We start from the raw sequence: 20,641 nt of genomic DNA on the forward strand, positions 1-20,641 counted from the left end.
AGATAGAATTCAAAATGCATGTAGTAGAGTGCACCACAGATAAACAGTAAACAATACAGTAAACAGCTTGCTGTCCCAGTGACAAGACCTCGTTGGTGGCAGGGTAATCATCAGTTCTGCAGCCTGAGGGATGATGCTGTTATACAGTCTGGCAGTCCGAGTCCTGATGGTTGTGTACCTCACTTCTGATAGCAGTGGTTCAAAGAGGTTGTAGGATGGGCGGTAGGAATCCTCAGAAATGCTTTGGGCCCTTCGTCTGTGACACTCTCAGTAAATGTCACAAATAGGGGGAGGGAGACCGCAAGGATCCCCTCAGTAGTTTTTACCGTAGTTTGTAGGGTCTTGCAGTCTAGTCCCTTGTAGTTTCTGTATCACACAATAAAGCAGCCAGACAGGACACTCTATGGTGGTCCTGAAGAAAATTGTTAAACTGTGCACCTCAAACTCCTCAGAAAGTGTAGATGCTGTTATGTCTTCTTGATGAGTGAGGAGGTGTTGTGGGAACCCACACAAAAAAATGCAGGTGACGAAGGGTCTCAGCCCGAAACGTCGACAGTACCTCTTCCTCTCGATGCTGCCTGGCCTGCTGTGCTCACCAGCATTTTTTGTGTGTGTTGCTTGAATTTCCAGCATCTGCGGATTTCCTCATGTTTGAGGTGCTGTGGGTCCAGGTTACGTGCACACCAAGGAACTTCATGCTCTTCACTCTCTCCGCAGCAGAGTCTTTGATGTGCAATGGAGAGTGGTTGACTCTTCCTGAAGTCCACAATCATCTCAATTGTCTTGTCTACATTGAGACTCAGGTTGTTGATGTCACACCATTTGACAAGCAACAATTAACATGTGAGTGTTGGTGTTGGGGAGCACATGGACAAAAGTAGCAAGATACACAGAAAGCAGAACATGTCTCAGAAGAAAAAGCATGAGCAAAATGACTTGAACTAATGGTGAATACTTCCTACACAGTAATATTCAAACCCTTTGCAGAAAAAATATCAAGCTCTCGTATAAAATTCAAAGTCCCCTGAAAATAAAACCAAGCCCTTAATAGGGAGGTTCTCACATTTTCCTTCTCACAGCAGTTACTTTAAAACAAACCACAATAGGAGGAACAAAAGTAATCCTTCATTTATAAAAAAAAATCAGTCAAATAAGAATGGATTTCAAAACAATTAAACTGTTCTGCAGCAATAAATCAAAATTCAGAGTACAAAGTATCTGTGAGGTAGCAAACCATCCAGGCCCTGTGTGTAAATTCAAATCCACCAGGTATCATGCACCTATACACAAAAGGAAATACATTTACCTCTAAAAAGGAAGCAACTAAATTGAAAATAATTACTAACAAGAGAAAATCTGCAGATGCTGTAAATCCAAGCAACAGACACAAAATGCTGGAGGAACTCAGTAGGCCAGGCAGCACCTATGGAAAAGAGTACAGTCGACATTTCGGGCTGAGACCCTTCATCAGGACTACTTTACATTTTCATATTGCATTCACTCTTTAACACAATGTTTAGTTACCTGTTTTTGGTTTCCTGTGCACCAGTGAAAACTATTGCTTCCTTGTGGTTAAGTCAATGACCTTATCTCTCTATATTTGCAGCAAGGAAACAGGCCATTTGGGTCATCACATTCAATGGGCACCAGTTTGCATTAATCTTACCTTTGCAGCATTTAGCCTATACCTTTCTGTGCCTGGCAAATTCGGGTACTCATCTGGACACCTCTTTTTTGGTGTCAGTGACTCTGCTTCCACGACTCTCTTAGGTTGTGAGCTCCAGGTACTCTAGATCCTCTCTAAATCTCTTGCCCTTCACCTAAAGTCTAGTCCTCGAGTTTTATTCACATCTGACAGAGAGAATGGAGCAGTCTACCCTATCGATACCAGTCCTAATTTTCTGTACCTCAGCCATGACCATTCTGAACCTCTGCTCAAGGGAAAACAGATCTATCCTTTTCATTCCCTCCTCATCACTCAAACATCTCATCTCAGACAACAGCCCAGTGAATCTTCTCTGTGTCCTCTCCAGTGTCATCACATCCCTTCAGCAGCATAGTGACCAGTACCTCAGCTGAAGCCTGACCAATGTTTTATTAAGAACGAGTGTAATGCCCCTCCTTATTTATTCAGAAACATGGCACAGTGACTGGCCCTTCCTGTTTCCTTTGAATGGGTTCCATGGTGTTCCTTTCTTTCTTGTCTGCCAGTGAGAGGACAAACCTCTGAGTTGTATTCTGTATACATACCTTGATAATAAATAAGACCATAAGATATAGGAGCAGATTTAGGCCATTTTGGCCCAGCGAGTTTGCTCTGCCATTTCATCATGTCTGATCCATTTTCCCACTCAGCTCCAATCTCCAGCCTTCTCCCCGTACCCTTCATACCATGACTAATCCAGAATATATCAACCTCTGCCTTAAATATACTCAATGTTTAGGCTTCCACAGCTGCCTGCAGCAATGAATTCCACAAATTCACCACTCACTGGCTAAATGTACTTTCAATTTTTGTATCCTTGAACCTTTCTGGCCCAACGAGACCATGCCACCCAGTTACATCCATGTGACCAATTAACCTACTAACCCATACATCTTTGGAATGTGGGAGGAAACCAGAGTACTGGGGGAAACCCACGTGGACACATACAATCTCCCCTAGATAGCATGGGAATTGACAGCAGGCTGAGGCCAGGATAAAAAGATGGGGGTGGAGGAGAAGGGTGATAGCTGGAAGGTGATAGGTGAAACAAGGTGGGTAGGAAAGACAAAGGCTGGAGAGGAAGGGATGTGATTAGAGAGGAGAGTGGAAAGGAGGAGGAAGGAACCCGAGGGAGGTGATAGGCAGGTGAGAAGAAGTATGAGACTAGAGTGGATGGAGAGGAAAAATATTACTGGAAGGAGAAATCGATATTCATGCCTGCAGTTTGGAGGAATGTACAGTCCTAATAAAGAGTCTCCGCCGAAATGTCGACTGTTTACTCTTTTCCGTAGATGCTGTCTGGCCTGCTGAGTACCTCCCCCATTTTGTGCGTGTTGCCCGGAATAGAGAGTGTTGCTTCTGTACCCTGAGAGTGGCCTTATCGTGGAAATTAACGACTAGGGTATCAGTTGTTCAGTATTTGGTAATATTTGGCTCTTTATATTTATTTAATTCATCATTTGCTAGTCTCCCAACGCTCTCGCTTCTCATCCGTCTTTGCAGTTTTGCCTGTCTTTTCCTATCAAGGTGATAACGTGTGATAAAGTTCCTGAGCGCGCCACTGGTAACTCGTCCTTAACTGCATCGATGTTCAGTATTTCTATCGTTGCTTTTGTAGCTTGATGTGTAGGGAGGTCGCCACTGATCAGGTGATTGACAGCCCCGACGTCTGCTGCAGCGTGCAAACCAAACATTCAAGAGCACTTCGTGAGCGATTCCTTGGTGGTAAGTTTTCGGTATTTTCTCCGAGTTGTAAAGAATCCTATTGATAGGGGAGGAAATCGAATTATTAAAAGAACGTCTCTGAAAATTCATCAGCAAGTCATCTCCCATGTGACCCGTTCATTTCTTATAGTTCCTGTTCTGTTACTGGCACCCTTTCTAAGTTCAAAGTAAATTTATTAGCAAACTATCCATACACTCCGGGTATACTAGATTAAGATTCGTTTTCTACGCATTTATAGGAAAACAAAATCAATAGAGTTTACGAAAAATTATACACAGCAAAGAATGACGAACATCCAATATGCGAATAAATTTTTAAAGTAAATAAATGATACTGAGCGCTTGAGTTGTAGAGTCGTTGAAAGTGAGTCAATCGTTGTGGACTCGCTTTCTAAAGCGGTAATATTGAGAATTAGTATCAAATTCATGAGTCACTGTTGGAGAATGTAAGCAGGTCCAAGCCGGGGATGTGATTATTTTCCCCAAGTAAATATATTTTCTTCATAGAGTCATAGAACAAAGACAGCATCGCCCAAAGTGGGGCAGGAACCCACGACCCTGAGATTAATAGTTTCCTGCCATACTGACCGAGTTGGCGGGGCTTTTGTCATACAGTATATTGATTTTCGGAATCTGTGTGTCTTGGGTGTGTACAGTCGTTCTCGTACCTGTGAGTTATCAACAAGCTGCCTTTTTGAACGTGTTGTCCTTCTGGTGAAAGTGCTCCCGCGGAGATGATAGATGCGCAGTCCCAGAACGTGAAGGAGGAAGAAGAAGATTAGCTTTATCTGTCGCATGTCCATCGAAACATGCAGCGGCATGGGTAATTTACGACGGGGCAAGTGCTGGGGGGGAAGGCAGCCCGCAAGTGTCGCCACCTTTCCGATGTCAACATAGCATACCCGCACAATTTTACTAACCCTAACCAGTACAACTTTGGAATGTGGGAGGAAACCGGAGTACCCAGGAGAAACTCGCGCGGTCACGGAGAGAACGTACAAACTTCTAACAGAGGGCGGCGGGAATTGAGCCCGCATTTTACAGCTGTCTTGGCCCTGTACAGCGTTGCGCTAACCGAGATGGAAGGCGATGTCTTTAAATTCCAGGATTGTCTATTGTCATTCTTCAGTGCACGAGTGTGAAAGAGACGAAATAATTACTACTCCGGATTAAATGCATCATAAAAAAAACATAATGAACATAAGGAACACAATAAATATAAATATAAAAGAACAATACAAGTCAACGTACAAAAAACAGTTATACACGTAGATTGCGTGCACTCACGTTGGGTAACACATCCTTAAATCATACTGGGTATTTTCCGAGAGTATAATGAGGCAGCTTTCTTCAATAGAAATCCCACTATCTGAAGACCATATCAAAGGATTGGTGCTGTGCTTTGTCCCTTCAAACCTTCGTGGGCGAAATGCTTTAGGCTTCTTCTCATCCGGTTGCGCATTTCCTTGCCCGTTCAGTGGTTCGTTTAGGCGAGGCCATTCGCCTATCGCTGTCTGGACAGTTTCAATCTGTCATACTCTTTACGATCCCGGGCCTCGACACCTCTCCTCTTCTGCAATTAAACTAACTGATAACTGGACACCCACTGGCTATGTATTTTCTCTCGGCGTTTGTGTTTACCTTCATACCGAGTCTCTTATTAATAGGTAAGTCAATATTCTAAATAATTTGAGTGGAAGGAACGTTGCCTTGAAGACTGTGGAAATGTTTACGGGGGTTCATCTTGGTTGGAGAATGGTGCATAGCAAAGGGCTGTTGCGCAACAAGAACTCTCGGACTCTAGCGAGCTACAACAAGACCCCTATGACCACCCTAAGCGAGAGGAAGGCAGGCAGAGTTTTCGATGACACCGTATATACTCCTCAAAAGTTAGGGCGTGCACATAAGGGATAGATGGTGAACGCTTTACTGTGGTGTGTGGGTGGGTGTGCCCGCGCCCGAATCGGTGCACCTGCGAGGGTGGGCTACCAACCTGAGTGGGACAATAAATGCGAGAGTCAGGAAGTTCAAATTAAGAACCAAGCTGGTAGAGTCTTGGGCTTTCAGCGCCCGGAGACATGGGTTCATATCTGACCTCAGTTGCTTTCCTGGTCCTGGTCCTGGTGAAAGATCTTTGCGAAACCTCGGCTGTTTACTCCCCTCCATAAATGCAGCCTGACCAATTAAGAACTACTACTTGCAGTAGCATCACAGAAAACAGGCACGTAGACAACACACAACCGTTGGGATTTTGACCCTACCGTACACCCGACAGCAAAGAAAGAAAAGAGACCTGACATTAGTACAAACAAAAGGACAAGCAGGCACGTACGCCGTTGTTGCTGCGGTAGGTTTAGGATCGTGTGGGCAGGGTGAAAATTCCGATGGCTGAGCAGAGAAAGCTATAGACTCGGCGGGCCGACAGGTCTATTTCCATGTTGTAGCTCCCTATGGCTCCAGAAATTATTTCAGACGGCGGTTGACACTGTGGATCAATAGATACCGTAGAGCTCGCAGCCCTCCCGTCGCGGGACGGGCCACGGAAATTGCTTGAGAGAGCTACTGGCCGTTAGGCGCCACAGTTCCTGGCGAGTTTTTAACTTGGAAAATTTCTCCGGTGTGATTTACCGCGCTGCGTTGAGGACTTCTGCTCACTCCGCAGAGAAAGAAAACCTTATAACCCCTATTTACATTTCACGCAACACACATAAAAGTTGCTGGTGAGCGCGGCAAGCCAGGCAGCGTTCACGTTTTCCTTTACACAGATAGTTGTAGGTGCCTGGAACGTGCTGACAGGGAAGACAGCGGAAGCCGATAAACACAGCAACGTTTATGGGGGCATTTAGACAGATAGAGATTGATAGGTATCTGAGTAGCCAGGACATCAAACGTTATGGTGAGAAGGCAGGGGAGTGGGATTAAATAGGAGAAAATGGATCAGCTCATGATAAAATGGCGGGGCAGACTCGATGGGCCGAATGGCCTACTTCTGCTCCTTTGTCTTATGGTCTTATGGTCTAATGGCACAAGAACAGGCAGGGAATGGGGGGTGGGAATGTGCAGGTAGATGGGCTAATATCTCCCTCCATATCGTGGTGTTCAAACCCAATCAAAATGCTTGTCTGAGGTACGGATTCATAAGGTACGATCTGGAAAATCAAGCCCTTGACCACCACGGTCAAAGACAGCTTCTCTCAGTCCTCAGAACGTACAACACCACAACGCAGTGAAGACACTTCAACTCTAAAAAAATACTTGCTTGTCGATTCAGGTTCTCATGTCTGACAAGGCCATAATGGGTAAAGGAGCTTTCCCCTGTGTAGTACAGTTTTAAATTCTACGTGTCCAACTGGTCTTTAAAGGACTCTCACATGTCAGAGGTAGATTTGCCCCTGAACAGTCGCTCCCCATCTATTTTCCCCAGTTCCCGCCTAACACTGCTACAACTAACCTTCCCACCCCCACCCCCATTTTCACTTTGATCCGATGTCAAGACTTACTGTTTTCCATAACTAACTGAAAAGTTAATTAGAACACCTAGGAGAAAGAATTGGGCCACTTGGCCCATCGAGTCTTACACGCCAATCCATCACAGCTAATGTATTACCCCTCTCAACCACATTCTCCCTGCCTTCTCCCTGTAACCTTTGACGTGCCGCCAGCTCAAGAACCTATCAACCTCCGTTTAAATGTACTCAAGGTCGTAGTCTCCACAGCCGGCCGTGGCAATGAATTCCACAACCCACCAGCTAAAGAAATTCCTCAATGTCTCTGTCCTATTTTATTCTGAGGCTGTGACTTATATGATCGTTGTTCCCCGAATGGTCACTCATTAAAAAGCCGATCACTTGACCAGCTCGTTTCCATTCCAGGGCAACATACTTCATACATAGAATCAAGTGTGGAGAGATTGTTGGGAGCGGACTGGTAGCTGGTGGTTTCGGACTTTAGTTTGACTCGGTGCCTTCAAGTGGAAGAGGCTAGAAGAAAATAACAAAACGCTGGGAACGTTCAGCGAGTTAGTTAGAGTCTGTAGAAAGATTTCACGTTTCAGGTCAGAAGCTAGAAGTGGTTTTCTGTCACGGATGCTGCCTGAATCTTTGAGTGTATCCAAAGTTTCCTCTCTTCTTGCGATTAAGACCCTACGGCAGGCCGAATCTTTTCATTAACTGTAAATCAAGAATCCGCAGATCCCGGAAATCTGAAACAAAAACAGAAAAGTGTGGAAACACTCAGCAGATCGGGCAACAACATCTTTGGAGAGAGAAAATCTGGGTAATCCTTCAAACCGTATTTCTCACGCCGTGGATGTTGTTTGGCCCGCAGATTGTTCCCTACTATAAGGGTTCCTTACTATCGTCCTTCATTTCTTACAGGTGTGACCTCACAAAACCCAGTCCGGCAAATGCCTTCCCACGTGCAACTGCTTGAAGGGCAGACGGCGACCATTAACTGCACTGCGGATTTTCACGGGGGTAAAACCTGCACTTGGCTGAAAGATGACCTGAAGGTTTCAGAAAGCGTATGGAAGTTCCGCGAAAGAGTGAGCGAAAGACGCGAAATAGTTGGTCAGAAGTTGTCAACATTTCTGGAAATCAGGAATCTCACGGAATGTGATTCCGCCACCTACTATTGTGAGCTGAGCACCGTGGACAGCAAAAAGAAGGGTGATGGGACGAAGATAATCGTACGGCGTAAGTCTTTGTGTCAATAGAGTATGTGCGTCTGTATATGGTGTATCTTAACGCTTGTGTGCCTTTGTGCTGGTAGATGTACCTGCGGCCCCTTTCACTGTGAGAGTGAGTCCATGTAGCTTTGTACTATGAGAGAATTTTTTTCATTAATCGGTGCGCTCTGTAAGGGGGGGTCGCACGAGTGTGTGTGTGTGTGTGTGTCTGTCTGTCTGTCTGTCTGTCTCCCTGTGTGTGTGTGTGTGTCTGTCTGTCTGTCTGTCTGTGTGCGTGTGGTGTATATGCAAGTGAGCACAGTTTTATGAGAATGTCAAAGTGCATGCCAGAATTATATACGCAAATATGAGAGCGGATGACGCGTGATTGTAAGTTAAACGGGTCGGGGGGCGGGGGGGGGGGCACCGATAAACAACCGGTATATTTCTCCCAGGGTAGAGATGTCTGATATTGCACTTAAGGCGAGAGGGTATAAGTTCAATGATGTGCAGGATAGGGTTTTTACACAGACTGTTGTGTGCGCCTAGAATGCGCTGCTCGGGGTGGTGGAGCAGGCAGCAGAGTAGAGGCGGCAACGATAGGCTTGTGGAGATACCGAGATTGGAGGGACATGGACTCGTGCAGTTAGAAAGGGCTAGTTAGTAGGCTTTTCATTGCAAACTTAATTTATTCGGCGCAACATCGTGGGCCCAAGCGCCTGTTCCATTCTGGTGCTGCTCTGTGCTCTCTGTACGTAGTACGTGTGTCCGCTGGTGTGTGCTTGATCGAGAATGTGTGTATGGCGTGCTTATGAGTGTGTATTAGCGGTGTATTTGCGTGCGCAAATGGGGCTTGTCAGCCATGATTGGCAGCTCATTTAGGTGAAGGATACGCTGATCTCAAACCCCCACTGCCTTGCGGCTATACCAACTCTTGGGGTAGACTTCGGGAGTCAACCACAATGAAAAATCCGGAGCTGGAGTCCGTAAGGCAGTTCCGTACGTTGAGTTCAATACTGACTGGCAACTCCTGCAATGCCGCTGGTACCAAATTGAACTGGTTTCTGCCGTTCCCTTAGATTCATCAGCTGCTTAGAGAGTGGTGTGTGTGTGTGTGTGTGTGTGTGTGTGTGTGTGTGTGTGTGTGTGTGTGTGTGTGTGTGTGTGTGTGTGTGTGTGTGTGTGTGTGTGTGTGTGTGTGTGTGTGTGTGTGTGTGTGTGTGTGGGGGGGGTGTGGGTGTGTGTGTGTGTGTGTGTGTGTGTGTGTGTGTGTGTGTCTGTGTGTGTGTGTGTGTGTGTGTGTGTGTGTGTGTGTGTGTGTGTGTGTGTGTGTGTGTGTGTGTGTGTGTGTGTGTGTGTGTGTGTGTGTGTGTCTGTGTGTGTGTGTGTGTGTGTGTGTGTGTGTTATTGAACACCAGGCGCGGCTTTGGTTGCCGTACCGATCTCGGGAAAAGATGCCAAGATTTTAACACAACTACACAGAGGTACCCCTTCCTTCCACCTCCCGCTGGAAATATGAGACGGAGGACCTCCCATTCCAGGTCATCCCGCCTTCTTGCTGCTGCCACGAGAAGGAGGCAAATGTCCGATTCCACCAGGAACATTTATTACCCCTCAACCATCAGGGTCCTGAACCTGCATTGGACTTGCTTTCAAGGACACTACAACTCATTATTGTCGCTATTTATTTATCTGTTCTTTCTATTTACAGTTTGTCTTCTTTTGCACATTGGTTGTTTCTCCGTCTTTGTTGGGTGCAGTTTTTCATTGATTCCACTGTGTTTCCTTACATTTAGTGTGAATCTCCGCGGAAAAAAAAGATTTTCGGATACTATATGTACCTTGATAATAAATTTACTTTCAACGTTGAACTTTGAAATCTGCGGCAGCTCAGTCAGGGGAAGGAACCCCTCTGGGTGACCCCAACCAACAGACGAAAGCAGCCCGCTTTGGGGGAATCTGCTCACTCAGAAAATGATCCCTTCTGCGCCGAGTCTCCCCATATTTCCCGCCCGTAACAGATTCAGAAGTCCAGGTGGGAAACAGATTAATATATGATCTGTCCGCTGAGGAGAAAATCCGTTCTCAAGCGAAAACAGAAAGAAACGAATGAGCCATCCAATACAGGAGCGTGGAATATTCCGTTTTGCTTGTGGAATTGAGCGTTAAGTGGAGCGTATTCCGCATGACTGTTCCTTCTCGGACTGCGCGATCGGGATTTCCCCTCATCTTTTCAAATTGTCCTCTAGTCAGTCATACAGCGGTTCCAGAAAGATCTGCTTAGGTCTTGTCAATTTAGGAAAACCGTATTGACTTTAGTGAAACTTAAAAAGTCATTGAGTACAACATGTTGTATACGACTTACATAATGTTGTTGTGTATTAGACAGCGATAAGGGCGCAGTTAGACTATTGTTTTTAAATAATGGCTCAATAGATATCCTAATATGTCAGTAAAAAGTTTAGGCACGCCAGAGTTTCTATATGGCTTCAGATGGTATGGCCTCCTCATAGCCCTGATCTCAACATCATCAAGGCTGTCTGAGATTACCTGAAGAGACAGAAGCGAGACAGCCGAAGTCTCCAGAAGAACTGTGGTAAGTTCTCCAAAATGCTTGGAACAACCTACCAGCCGATTTTCTTAAAAAAGCGCACAACAGTCTACGTGAGCGAATAGCTGCACTTTTAAAGGCAAAGGGTAGTCACGCCGCCCTTTTTTGCTGTTTACTGCCCTTTACAGTATTTATATTTACTATTTAGAAACTTTTTTTATTTCATTATTTTTGAAAGCATCTTCGCTTACAGAAATTTTACATGTACATAAGACTTTTGCACAGTACAGTACTTTCACGTTTTCACGTGATCTATTTGTTGTTTGTTCATATTACAATGCGACCCTCAGTAACAATTGCCATCGTACACAGTGCCAAGCCTAATACTATAACTAGAGGTGAGATGCTGCACTCGTTCCCATGAATGAAGCGCCTGAAGTGTTTTGGCTTTGGCTTGGTGTTGTCCCCAGTTTCCCGATCACAAACCGCAGCTTCCCAAAGGCCAGGCTGATGTCCTCCTCTAATACACCCGGGTATTACACAGCACACAGTGTGCGTCGGTAGATTGGGAGCATTAGCACTCCCATCCCGTGTCCCGTCACGGCTCTTTCTCCTCGGTCGCTTCCTCTATCCTGTTGCAGAATTCCTCGGGGAGATTTTGGAGCAATTGATGGTAAACATTGGAATGTTTCTCAACATAGCATCGACGTCGACCTCACAGAATAATAAGTGTCAATACTGTGTGCCGTTCTGGTCGTCCAGCTACAAGATGACGCCATTAAACTGGAAAACAGACAAAAAAGGTTTACAAGAATGTTATCGGGACCGGGAGGAGTATTGAGCTTTCAGGAGTGGCTGGTTAGGCTGGGTTTCTTTTTTCTTGAAACGTAGAAAGTTGAAGAGGTCCTTTCTCCCAGGATAAGGGAATCTAAAACTAGAAACGCAAACACGAGGAATTCTGCAGATGCTGGAAATTCAAGCAACACACATCAAAGTTGCTGGTGAACGCAGCAGGCCAGGCAGCATTTCTAGGAAGACGTACAGTCGACGTTTCAGGCCGGGACCCTTCGTCAGGACTAACTGAAGGAAGAGTTAGTAAGAGAGTTGAAAGTGGGAGGGGGAGGGGGAGATCCAAAATGATAGGAGAAGACAGGAGGGGGAGGGATGGAACGAAGAGCTGGGCAGGTGATTGGCAAAAGGGATATGAGAGGATCATCGGACAGGAGGCCCAGGGAGAAAGACAAGGGGGGGGACCCAGAGGATGGGCAAGGGGTATAGTCAGAGGGACAGAGGAAGAAAAAGCAGAGAGAGAGAAAAAGAATGTGTGTATATAAATAAATAACGGATGGGGTACGAGGGGGAGGTGGGGTATCAGCGGAAGCTGGAGAAATCAATGTTCATGTCATCAGGTTGGAAGCTACCCTGGCGGAATGTAAGGTGTTGTTCCCCCAACCTGAGTGTGGCTTCATCTTTACAGTAGAGGATTCCGTGGATAGATAAATCAGAATGGGAATGGGATGCCCTTACACTTCCTCCCTTACCACCATTCAGGGCCCCAGACAGTCCTTCCTCCCAAACATTTAAAGAGACTCGAGAGACAATTTTTTTACTCACGAAGGGTGCTGGGTACATGGCTGGGTTGCCAGAGGAAGTGGTAGAGGTGGATACGATCACGATGTTTAACAGACATTTAGACGGGTGCGTGGTTAGTAAGGGTTTAGAGATAGGAGCCAAATGCAGGTAGCTGGGACTAGCTCGGGAAGATTTGGTTGACATGGACGAGTTGGGCCGAATGGCCTGTTTTCGTGCTATATGACTTAATGATGCTAGGAATAGTCATAGGACACTAAGGGCCGTTCGGTCCATCTAGTCTGTGCTGAACTGTTATTTCTTTAATTTCGAGATAACGTGCGGAATGGGCTTTTTCGGCTCTTTGAGCCAGCTACCCCCTTTTCACCCACGGGGCAATTTACAGTGATCCCACTGTAAATGAACAATATACCTTGAGCCTGTGGGAGAGAAATGTGCCGACAAAAATGTGAGCGAGTGAATAAAACTACTTCGGTATTCACACCTTTTCTGGTAAACATTTGCTGCAAAGACTGACCTGTGGCTTCCCATTCGGATTTGAGCTGAATCGCCTGTATGAATTGGCACGTTTGCGGTGTGGCTGGAGTCTCGCTGGCGCAGGACGGTAGCACTATGACGGGGCTGGAGTTGCTAGAGCAGACCAATTTGATGCGGCGGAGCAGAGGCAAGGTGCAGAAGGATCCGAGGTTTGATCGATTTAAGAGCCAAGCGGAATTGGGAAGGTCGGGTTCGGACGATTTAAGCGTCAGGCCAGATTGAAATGGCCGGGGTGTTTGGGTTGGAGGCGAGAGACGAGCCGTATCGGCTCGCTGCTCCGTGGGGTTGGCTCGGCTCTGTGCTGGGCTGAGACTGGATCGGCAGCAGTGAGGCCTGGCGTTGTGAACTTCAGATCTGAATGTTTGCTTGCTTTATTGGTAGCACGGTTCGTTTCTTTCCCTCTGCACTCTGCCTGTTTGACGGTCTTATTTTGTTTTTAATGTATTCTTTTGGGTTTCTTTGTTTCGTGCCTGCCTGAAAGAAGACGAATCTCAGGGTTGTATAAAGTTACATATTTGGATAATAAAATATATTTTGTACATTCAACTTTGAGTGAGCGAATAACTGAGAGGAGGGAGTATATTATGGAAAAAGAGTCCAGGTGTTCAGTGTAAATAAGAAACAACTTGTCCGTGTGTGTGTGTGTGTGTGTGTGTGTGTGTGTGTGCGCGCGCGCGCGCGCGGGGGGGTGGGGGGGGGAAGCAGGGAACAATGCATTTGGATGTGTAAAGGGTAGTGGTCACAGGTAAATGGATGGGGATTCTGCATCGTCCCTCAACGGGCTTCCGGACCATAGCCCTTCACACGTTCCCAAATGTCTGATAAAACTTGAAATCGAACCCCCATTCCACACTCCCACTACTCTGAGTGAAGAAGTTGCCTCTCGCGTTCCCCTTAAACATTTCACCTTCACCCTTGACCTGCACGTCTAGTCTCATCCAACCTCAGTGGAAAAAGTCAATTCACATTTACCGTCTCTGCAATCCTTATAATTCTGGAGACTACGATCAAAGCTCCCCTCGTTCTTCAATGCTCTGGGGAATAAAGTTCAACCTCCCCCTGTAACTCAGATACTCAAGTCCTGGCAACATCCACGTAAATTTTCTCTGCACTCTTTCTGAAACAGAAATAAAAAATAGAAAAGACAGCAGGCCGGATAGCAGCCGTGGAGGGAGAAACCGATATAACGTTTCAGATCCAGAAACGGTTGTTAGGACAGGGGAGGGATTAAGCCCCGGGGCGGATCTGCCATAGAAAATTAAATCACGCGGTGTTTTGCCGACTTTTTAACCTCATCTCATGTTAATCTAACCATTCCCTCCTACATAGTCCTCTATTTTTCTATCATCCATGCACCTATCCAAGAGTTTCTTAAATGCCCCTATGTATCTGCCTCTATTACTACAGCCGGCAGCGCGTTCCACGCTCCTACCACTTCCTGTATATAAAAAAAACTACCTCTGAAATCCCCCTGTACTTCCAATTACCTTAAAATTATGCCTGCGTGTATTAGCCATTTCTGCCCTAGGGAAAAGTTTCTGGCTGTCCTCTCGATCTGTGCCTCATATCATGTTGTATACCGTTATCAAATCAATTCTCGCCCTCCTTCTCTCCGAAGAGAAAATCCCCTGCTTGATCAACCGATCCTCATAGGACACACTCTCTAATTCAGGTAGCACTCTGATAAATTTCCTTTGCCCATTCCCCCCCCCCTCCCAAACCTTCTGCATCCTTCCTATAATGAAGCGACCAACCACAATATTCTTCGTCGGGGATTTATAGAGTTGCGACATTACCTCGTGGTTCCTAAAGCCATGATCGTACTGAATGCGGGAGGACATTGTGGGGTGGGATGGTGGTGGAGGGACGTGAGTAGCCTACACCTGTGCCCATGTTGTTATAAATCGACTTTAATACCAGGTTGAAAATAATCCATCGTTAGCGATATGGTTAACTTCTCGGTTCGTAATCTTGGTTTGTGTACCAAAGATCTGATCCACAGCTATGAAAGGTAAAGGCGAACAACCTGGCCATGAAACTGACGAGGTTCCTTTAATCAAAGCCCTCCATTTTCTCAAGGAGATAAGACATACCGTAGATAAGAGGAATGGACTACTCTTATCTTCGTAGCCCCTCCGCGATTCAATGCCCATTGCCGGTCGTTAGCCTGCAGTAGCTCCACATCCCTCAGTCCCATTAATATTCCAAAGCTAATGGGGGGAAATTCTTTTTAGCTGAACTGGCATGTATGTGACACCAGACTCATAGCAACACGGCAGACCCGTCAGTGCCTCTTAAATATTGTTTTCCGGTTGAAGAGTAATTTGCGAAGACAGTGTTGCGAGTCTCGCCAGCGGCACCCAAATGCCTCACATATTGAATATACAAAACACACTTCACCTACCCGAGGGACTAATGCTTGTTTGATTTCTATTCTAGGTGCACCTCAAAGCAATGCCATTAACATGATTTTCATCGGAGTGTCGGCGGGAGTGATAGCAGCGCTTGTCATTGCTTTGATTATTGTATCTGCACAGCTCCGCTGGCGCACTAAAGGTACTTTCAATCAATTTGCATTGATGCTACAGTCCCAACCAGTGTGAATACAAGCCTGCTATCTGTCGGAATCGCGCATATTCTCCCAAATGAAGTTCATTACCGTCTCTAAACTGTGTTGTTTCTCAAATATCCTTGTGTCACACACTGTGGAAATAGGTCCTTCGACCCTTTCGGTCCATCAAGTGCCTAATTCGCAGTTTTCACGTCGTCCCCACGTTCCCATCAGCTCCCCAGTTGCCACCTGTACACGAGGAGCAAGTTACTGTGGGTGATAAAGGTGTCAACCCGCATGTCCCTGGAATGTAGGAGGAATCCGCAGCACCTGGGGGAAACCCGTGATAGAGCATGCGCGCAAAACTCGGGGCGTGTGAATAGCGCCCGACGTCGGGATTGAACGCCAGATCCCGGCGCTGTGAGGCAGCGGCTATATCAGATGCGGCTCTGTGCCGACCAGATGTGAGCGACTGAATGAAAGAAGGGGGATGTAGTATGGAAAAGGTGTAAATAAGGAACAATTTGTCTAAGTGTGGGGAAGAGGCTGCAAACAATATATTCGGATGTGAGGTAGGTAACGGGCGGTGTCCAAGTATTACAAAAAGATTGGGGGTCTGAGAAATGACTTAGGGAACTTCCCCAAATGAGAAGGAAGGTAAGGGACAGTGTCGAAATTTGAAACGGGAGATGAGTGTCAGTGCATCCCCTGGGATGATTTAGAGTACGTGTCTGAACCTGCGAGAAGGGCAGCGTCCAAATGTAAGACCACAAGACATAGGAGCAGAATTAGGCCGTGTGGCCCATCGAGACTGCTCCGCCACTCAATCATGGCTGGTCCTTTTTTACTCCTCCTAAACACCAGTTCCCGGCCTTCTCCCCGTAACCTTTGATGCTATGTCCAATCAAGAACCTATCAATCTCTGCCTTAAATACACCCAACAACCTGGCCTCCACAGCCTCATGTGGCAACAAATTCCACAAATTCACCACCCTTTGGCTAAAGAAATTTCTCCACATCTCTGTTTTGAAAGGGCACCCCTCTATCCTGAGGTCGTGCCCTCTTGTCCTAGACTCTCCCACAATGGGTAACATCCTTTTCACATCTACTCTGTCTATGCCTTTCAACATTTAAAAGGATTCAATGAGGAACCCCCTCATCCTTCTGAATTCCAGCGAGCACAGACCCAGAGCCATCAAACGTTCCTCATATGATAACCCTTTCATTCCTGGAATCATCCTTGTGAACTTCACCTAGACCCTCACCAATGCCAGCACATCTTTTTTAAGATGAGGGGGCCAAAACTGTTCACAATACTCAAGGTGAGGCCCCACCAGTGCCTTATAAAGCCTCAGCATCACATCCCTGCTCTTGTATTCTAGACCTCTTGAAATGAATGCAAACATTGCATTTGCCTTCCTCACCACTCACTCAACCTGTAAGTTAACATTCAGGGTGTTCTGCCCAAGGACTCCCAAGTCCCTTTGTATCTCAGGTTTTTGGATTTTCTCCCTGTTTAGAAGGCCGGCTGATGGCATAGTGGCATCAGCACTGGACTTCGGAGTGAAGGCTCCCAAGTTCGAGCCCAGCTGGCTCCCCAGGCATGCTTTCCATCCGTGCTGGGTTGAGCGTCGAGAAATTGCCTGCTACAGAAACATCAACAGCAAAACGTTCTGTCATGAGTTTAATCGCAATTTCCTTTTTTCCTTCCCTGTTTTGAAAATAGTTCACATATTTATTTCTACTATCAAAGTCCATGACCATGCATTTTCCAACACTGTATTTCATTTGCCATTTTCTTGCCCATTCTCCTAATCCAAGTCCTTCTGTGTCCAACCTGTTTCCTTAGCATTACCTGCCCCTCCATCACTCTTCGTATCATCTGAAAACTTGGCAACAAAGCCATCTATTCCATCATCTAAATCATTTATAATCAGCATAAAAACAAGTGGTCCCAACACCGACCCCATCAGAATATCGCTAGTCACTGGCAGCCAACCAGAAAAGGATCCTTTTATTCCCACTCGCAGCCTCCTACCAATCAGCCAATGTTCTAAACATTTTAGTAACTTTCCTGTAATACCATAGACTTTTAGCTTGGTAAGCAGCTTCATGCGTGGCACCTTGTGAAAGGCCTTCTGAAAGTCCAAATATACAACATACAGTGCATCCCCTTTATCTACCCTACTTGTAATCTCCTCAAAGAATTCCAACAGCTTCATCAGGCAGAATTTTCCCTGAAGGAAACAATGCTGACTTTATACTATCTTGTCCTGTGTTACCAAGCACTCCATCACCTCATCTGAGGTCAGACTAACTGGTCATAAAGTCCTTTTTGGTGGCTTCCTCCTTTCTTAAGGAGTGGAGAGACATTTGCACTTTTCCAGTACTCTGGCACCATGCCAGAGTCGAATAATTTTCAAAAGATCGTTTCTAATGCCACTACTATCTCCAACGCCACCTCTTTCAGAACCCTAGCGTGCAGTTGCTGTATGTACCTTTAGGTCTTTCAACTTTTTGAGCACCTTCTCCCTTGTAATAGTAACTGCACCCACTTCTCTTCCTTCACACACTACAACATCAGGCATACTGCTAGTGTCTTCCACAGTGAAGACTGATGCAAAATACTCATTCAGTTCTTCAGCCAACTCCTTGTCCCTTGTTATTATTTCTCCTGCCTCATTTTCTAGCGGTCCTATATCCACTCTCATTTCTCTTTTAATTTTAACATACTTGAAAAAACTTTTTGCTATTTACTTTGATATTATTTGCTAGCTTGCTTTCATATTTCATCTTTTCCCTTCTAATGATTTTCTTAGTTGCTGCCTGTAGATTTTTAAAAACTTCCTAATCCTCTATCTTCCTACGAATTTTTGCTTTGTTCTATGCCCTTTCTTTTGCTTTTACAATAGCTTTGACTTTCCTTGTCAGCATGGTTGTACTATTTTACCATTTATTTCTTCACTTTTGGAATGCATCTTCCTCAATTTCCCAGAAACGCATGCCATTACTGTTCTGCTGAGAGTCCTGCCAGTAGCTTCTTCCAATTTACTTTGGCTGACTCCTCTGGCATACCACTGTAATTTCCCTCTCCACTGAAGTACTGCTACATCAGATTTTACTTTCTCCCTATTAAATTTCAAGTTGAACTCAATCATATTGAGATCACTGGCTCCTAAGGGTTCTGTTACCTTAAGCTCCCTAATCGCCTCCAGTTCATTACATAACACCCAGTCCAGTATAGCTGATCCCCTGTTAGCTCAACGACAAACTGCCGTAAAAAGCCATCTCGTAGGCATTCAACAAACTCACTCTCTTGAGATCCATTACCAGCCTGATTTTCCCAATCAACCTGCATGTTAAAATTTCCCATGACTACCATAACGTTGCCCTTTTGACACGCCTTTTCTATTTCCTGCTGTAATCTGTGGTCCACATCCCAGCCACTGTTGTGAGACCTGAATATAACTGCCATCAACGTCCTTTTACCCTTGCAGTTTCTTAACTCAACCCACAAGGACTCAACATCTTCTGATCCTATGTCACATTTTTCTACTGATTTCATGCCATTCTTTACCAGTAGAGCCACCCCACTCCCTCTGCCTACCTTCCTATCCCTCCAATATAATGTGTAACCTTGGACGTTCAGCTCCCAACTACAATCATCCTTCAGCCATGATTCAGTGATGGCTACAGCATCGTACCTGGCAATCTGTAAAACAGGAGATGGGGGTTAGTATATCCCTGTGAGATGATTTAGGACAGGTCTCCAAATGTGCGAGTGGAGTCTGCACCTCTATCCAGATGTGAAATGTATTTCAGAAAATATTACTTTGATTTATTCTCCTCCGCTGATCCACACAAACAATTCCTGACTCTTTGATATCCTGGCATGAATCATCGACCAGCGACCTGGGTCCTCAGCAGAGTAAAAGATCTCAAATTGTCTCCAACCAATTCAATGTCAAACCATAAACCACACCAGCAAATATTGAGAAAAATTAGCAAAGTTTGGATTGAAGTTACAAAAGCTGATTTTCTTAGAGAAGCAAAGAGAAATAGCAGGACAGAGAGGCTTGGAGAGGGAACAGTGGAGTGTAAAGCCCAAAGTACAAGGCGCAAGAGGGTGAGATTGGAGAAATGAGAAGATCTCCATAGACAGGTGATGATATCGTGTTGGACAATAATGTGACCATTTTAAAATTGAACAGTTGCTTGTTTAACCGTCATTGCAGGTTAGTGAGAACAAGACTTGGTGGAAATTAGATGTCACTGGAAATGTTTTGTTATGATATCAACGGAAATGTTTTGTCTGACCTTCTAGCAGAAGTGGTTGAGGCAGGTTTGATGTTGTCATTTAAAGTTAAATTGGACAGCTATAAGGACAGGAAAGGAATGGAGGGTTATGGGCTGAGTGCAGGTCGGTGGGACTAGGTGAGAGTAAGAGTTCGGCACAGACTAAAAGGGCCAAGGTGGCCTGTTTCCGTGCTGTAATTGTTATATGGTTATATGGTTATATGACCTCTAAGTAGTGGAGAACTTAGCGAGGGAGGCTGGACAGGAGTTCATTGGAATATATAGGCCCAGAAGTATTGGGGCTGTGACAGCATGTTTTGAGCTAAGGTGGGATCAGAACTGGATTTTGGAGTTGCAGAATGGAATTTGCAGTGGTCATAGAAGACCATGGCTCAAATTTTCCCAGTAATTTGTTCCAGTTGTTCTTTAACGCTTTATACATGAAATCATGATGATATGCTTCCTCATTCCTCATCATACAGTCCTCCTTGGTCATTCTTGAAATGTTGGTGTCTCTAATGCAAAAGATTCTGGAGATGCTGGAAATCCAGAGTAACACACACAAATGCTGGAGGGACTCAGCAGGTCAGGCAGCATAAAGAAATGATGTTTCCGGCTGAGAGCCTTCGTCAGGACTGGGAAGGAAGAGGGGGGAAGCCTGAGTAAGAAGGTGGGGGGAGGAGGTGTACAAGCTAGAAGGCGATAGGAGAAGCCAGGCAAAGGGGAAGGTAGGTGGATGGGGGAGGGTGGGTGAAGTGAGAATCGGGGAGGTGATATGTGGAAAAAGTAAAGGGCTGAAAAAGAAGGAATCTGATAGGAGAGGAGAGTGGAATATCGGAGAAAGGGAAGGAGAAGGGGCACCGGCATGAGGTGATATGTATCTTAGGAGAAGTGAAGGGGTAAGAGGGGAGTCAGAACAGGGGATGAAAAAAATAGCCTCCAACCTGAGAACATAAGCATTGATTTCTCTAACTTCTGGTAATTTCTTCCCCTCTACCTTCTCTCAGTTTCACCCTAAAC

General features: G+C 45.6%; 1 protein-coding gene across 3 annotated transcripts in view; it reads left to right on the forward strand.

The window, feature by feature from the left end:
- Positions 1-4,963: 4,963 nt before the first annotated feature.
- LOC134346628 (uncharacterized) overlaps positions 4,964-20,641 on the forward strand; it is a 50,726-nt gene continuing 35,048 nt past the window's right edge. For 2 of the 3 annotated variants that reach the window (XM_063048083.1, XM_063048084.1), the window contains exons 1-3: positions 4,964-5,097; positions 7,807-8,124; positions 15,214-15,330. In XM_063048083.1, coding sequence (XP_062904153.1) covers positions 5,043-5,097; positions 7,807-8,124; positions 15,214-15,330 — 490 coding nt within the window. In that variant the 5' untranslated portion in view covers positions 4,964-5,042. Of the gene's footprint in view, positions 5,098-7,576; positions 7,706-7,806; positions 8,125-15,213; positions 15,331-20,641 lie in introns of those variants that run through there. The other variant, XM_063048085.1, reaches the window with a different exon arrangement.

Source organism: Mobula hypostoma, chromosome 5 (assembly GCF_963921235.1).
Source record: "Mobula hypostoma chromosome 5, sMobHyp1.1, whole genome shotgun sequence".
Lineage (NCBI taxonomy): Eukaryota > Metazoa > Chordata > Chondrichthyes > Myliobatiformes > Myliobatidae > Mobula > Mobula hypostoma.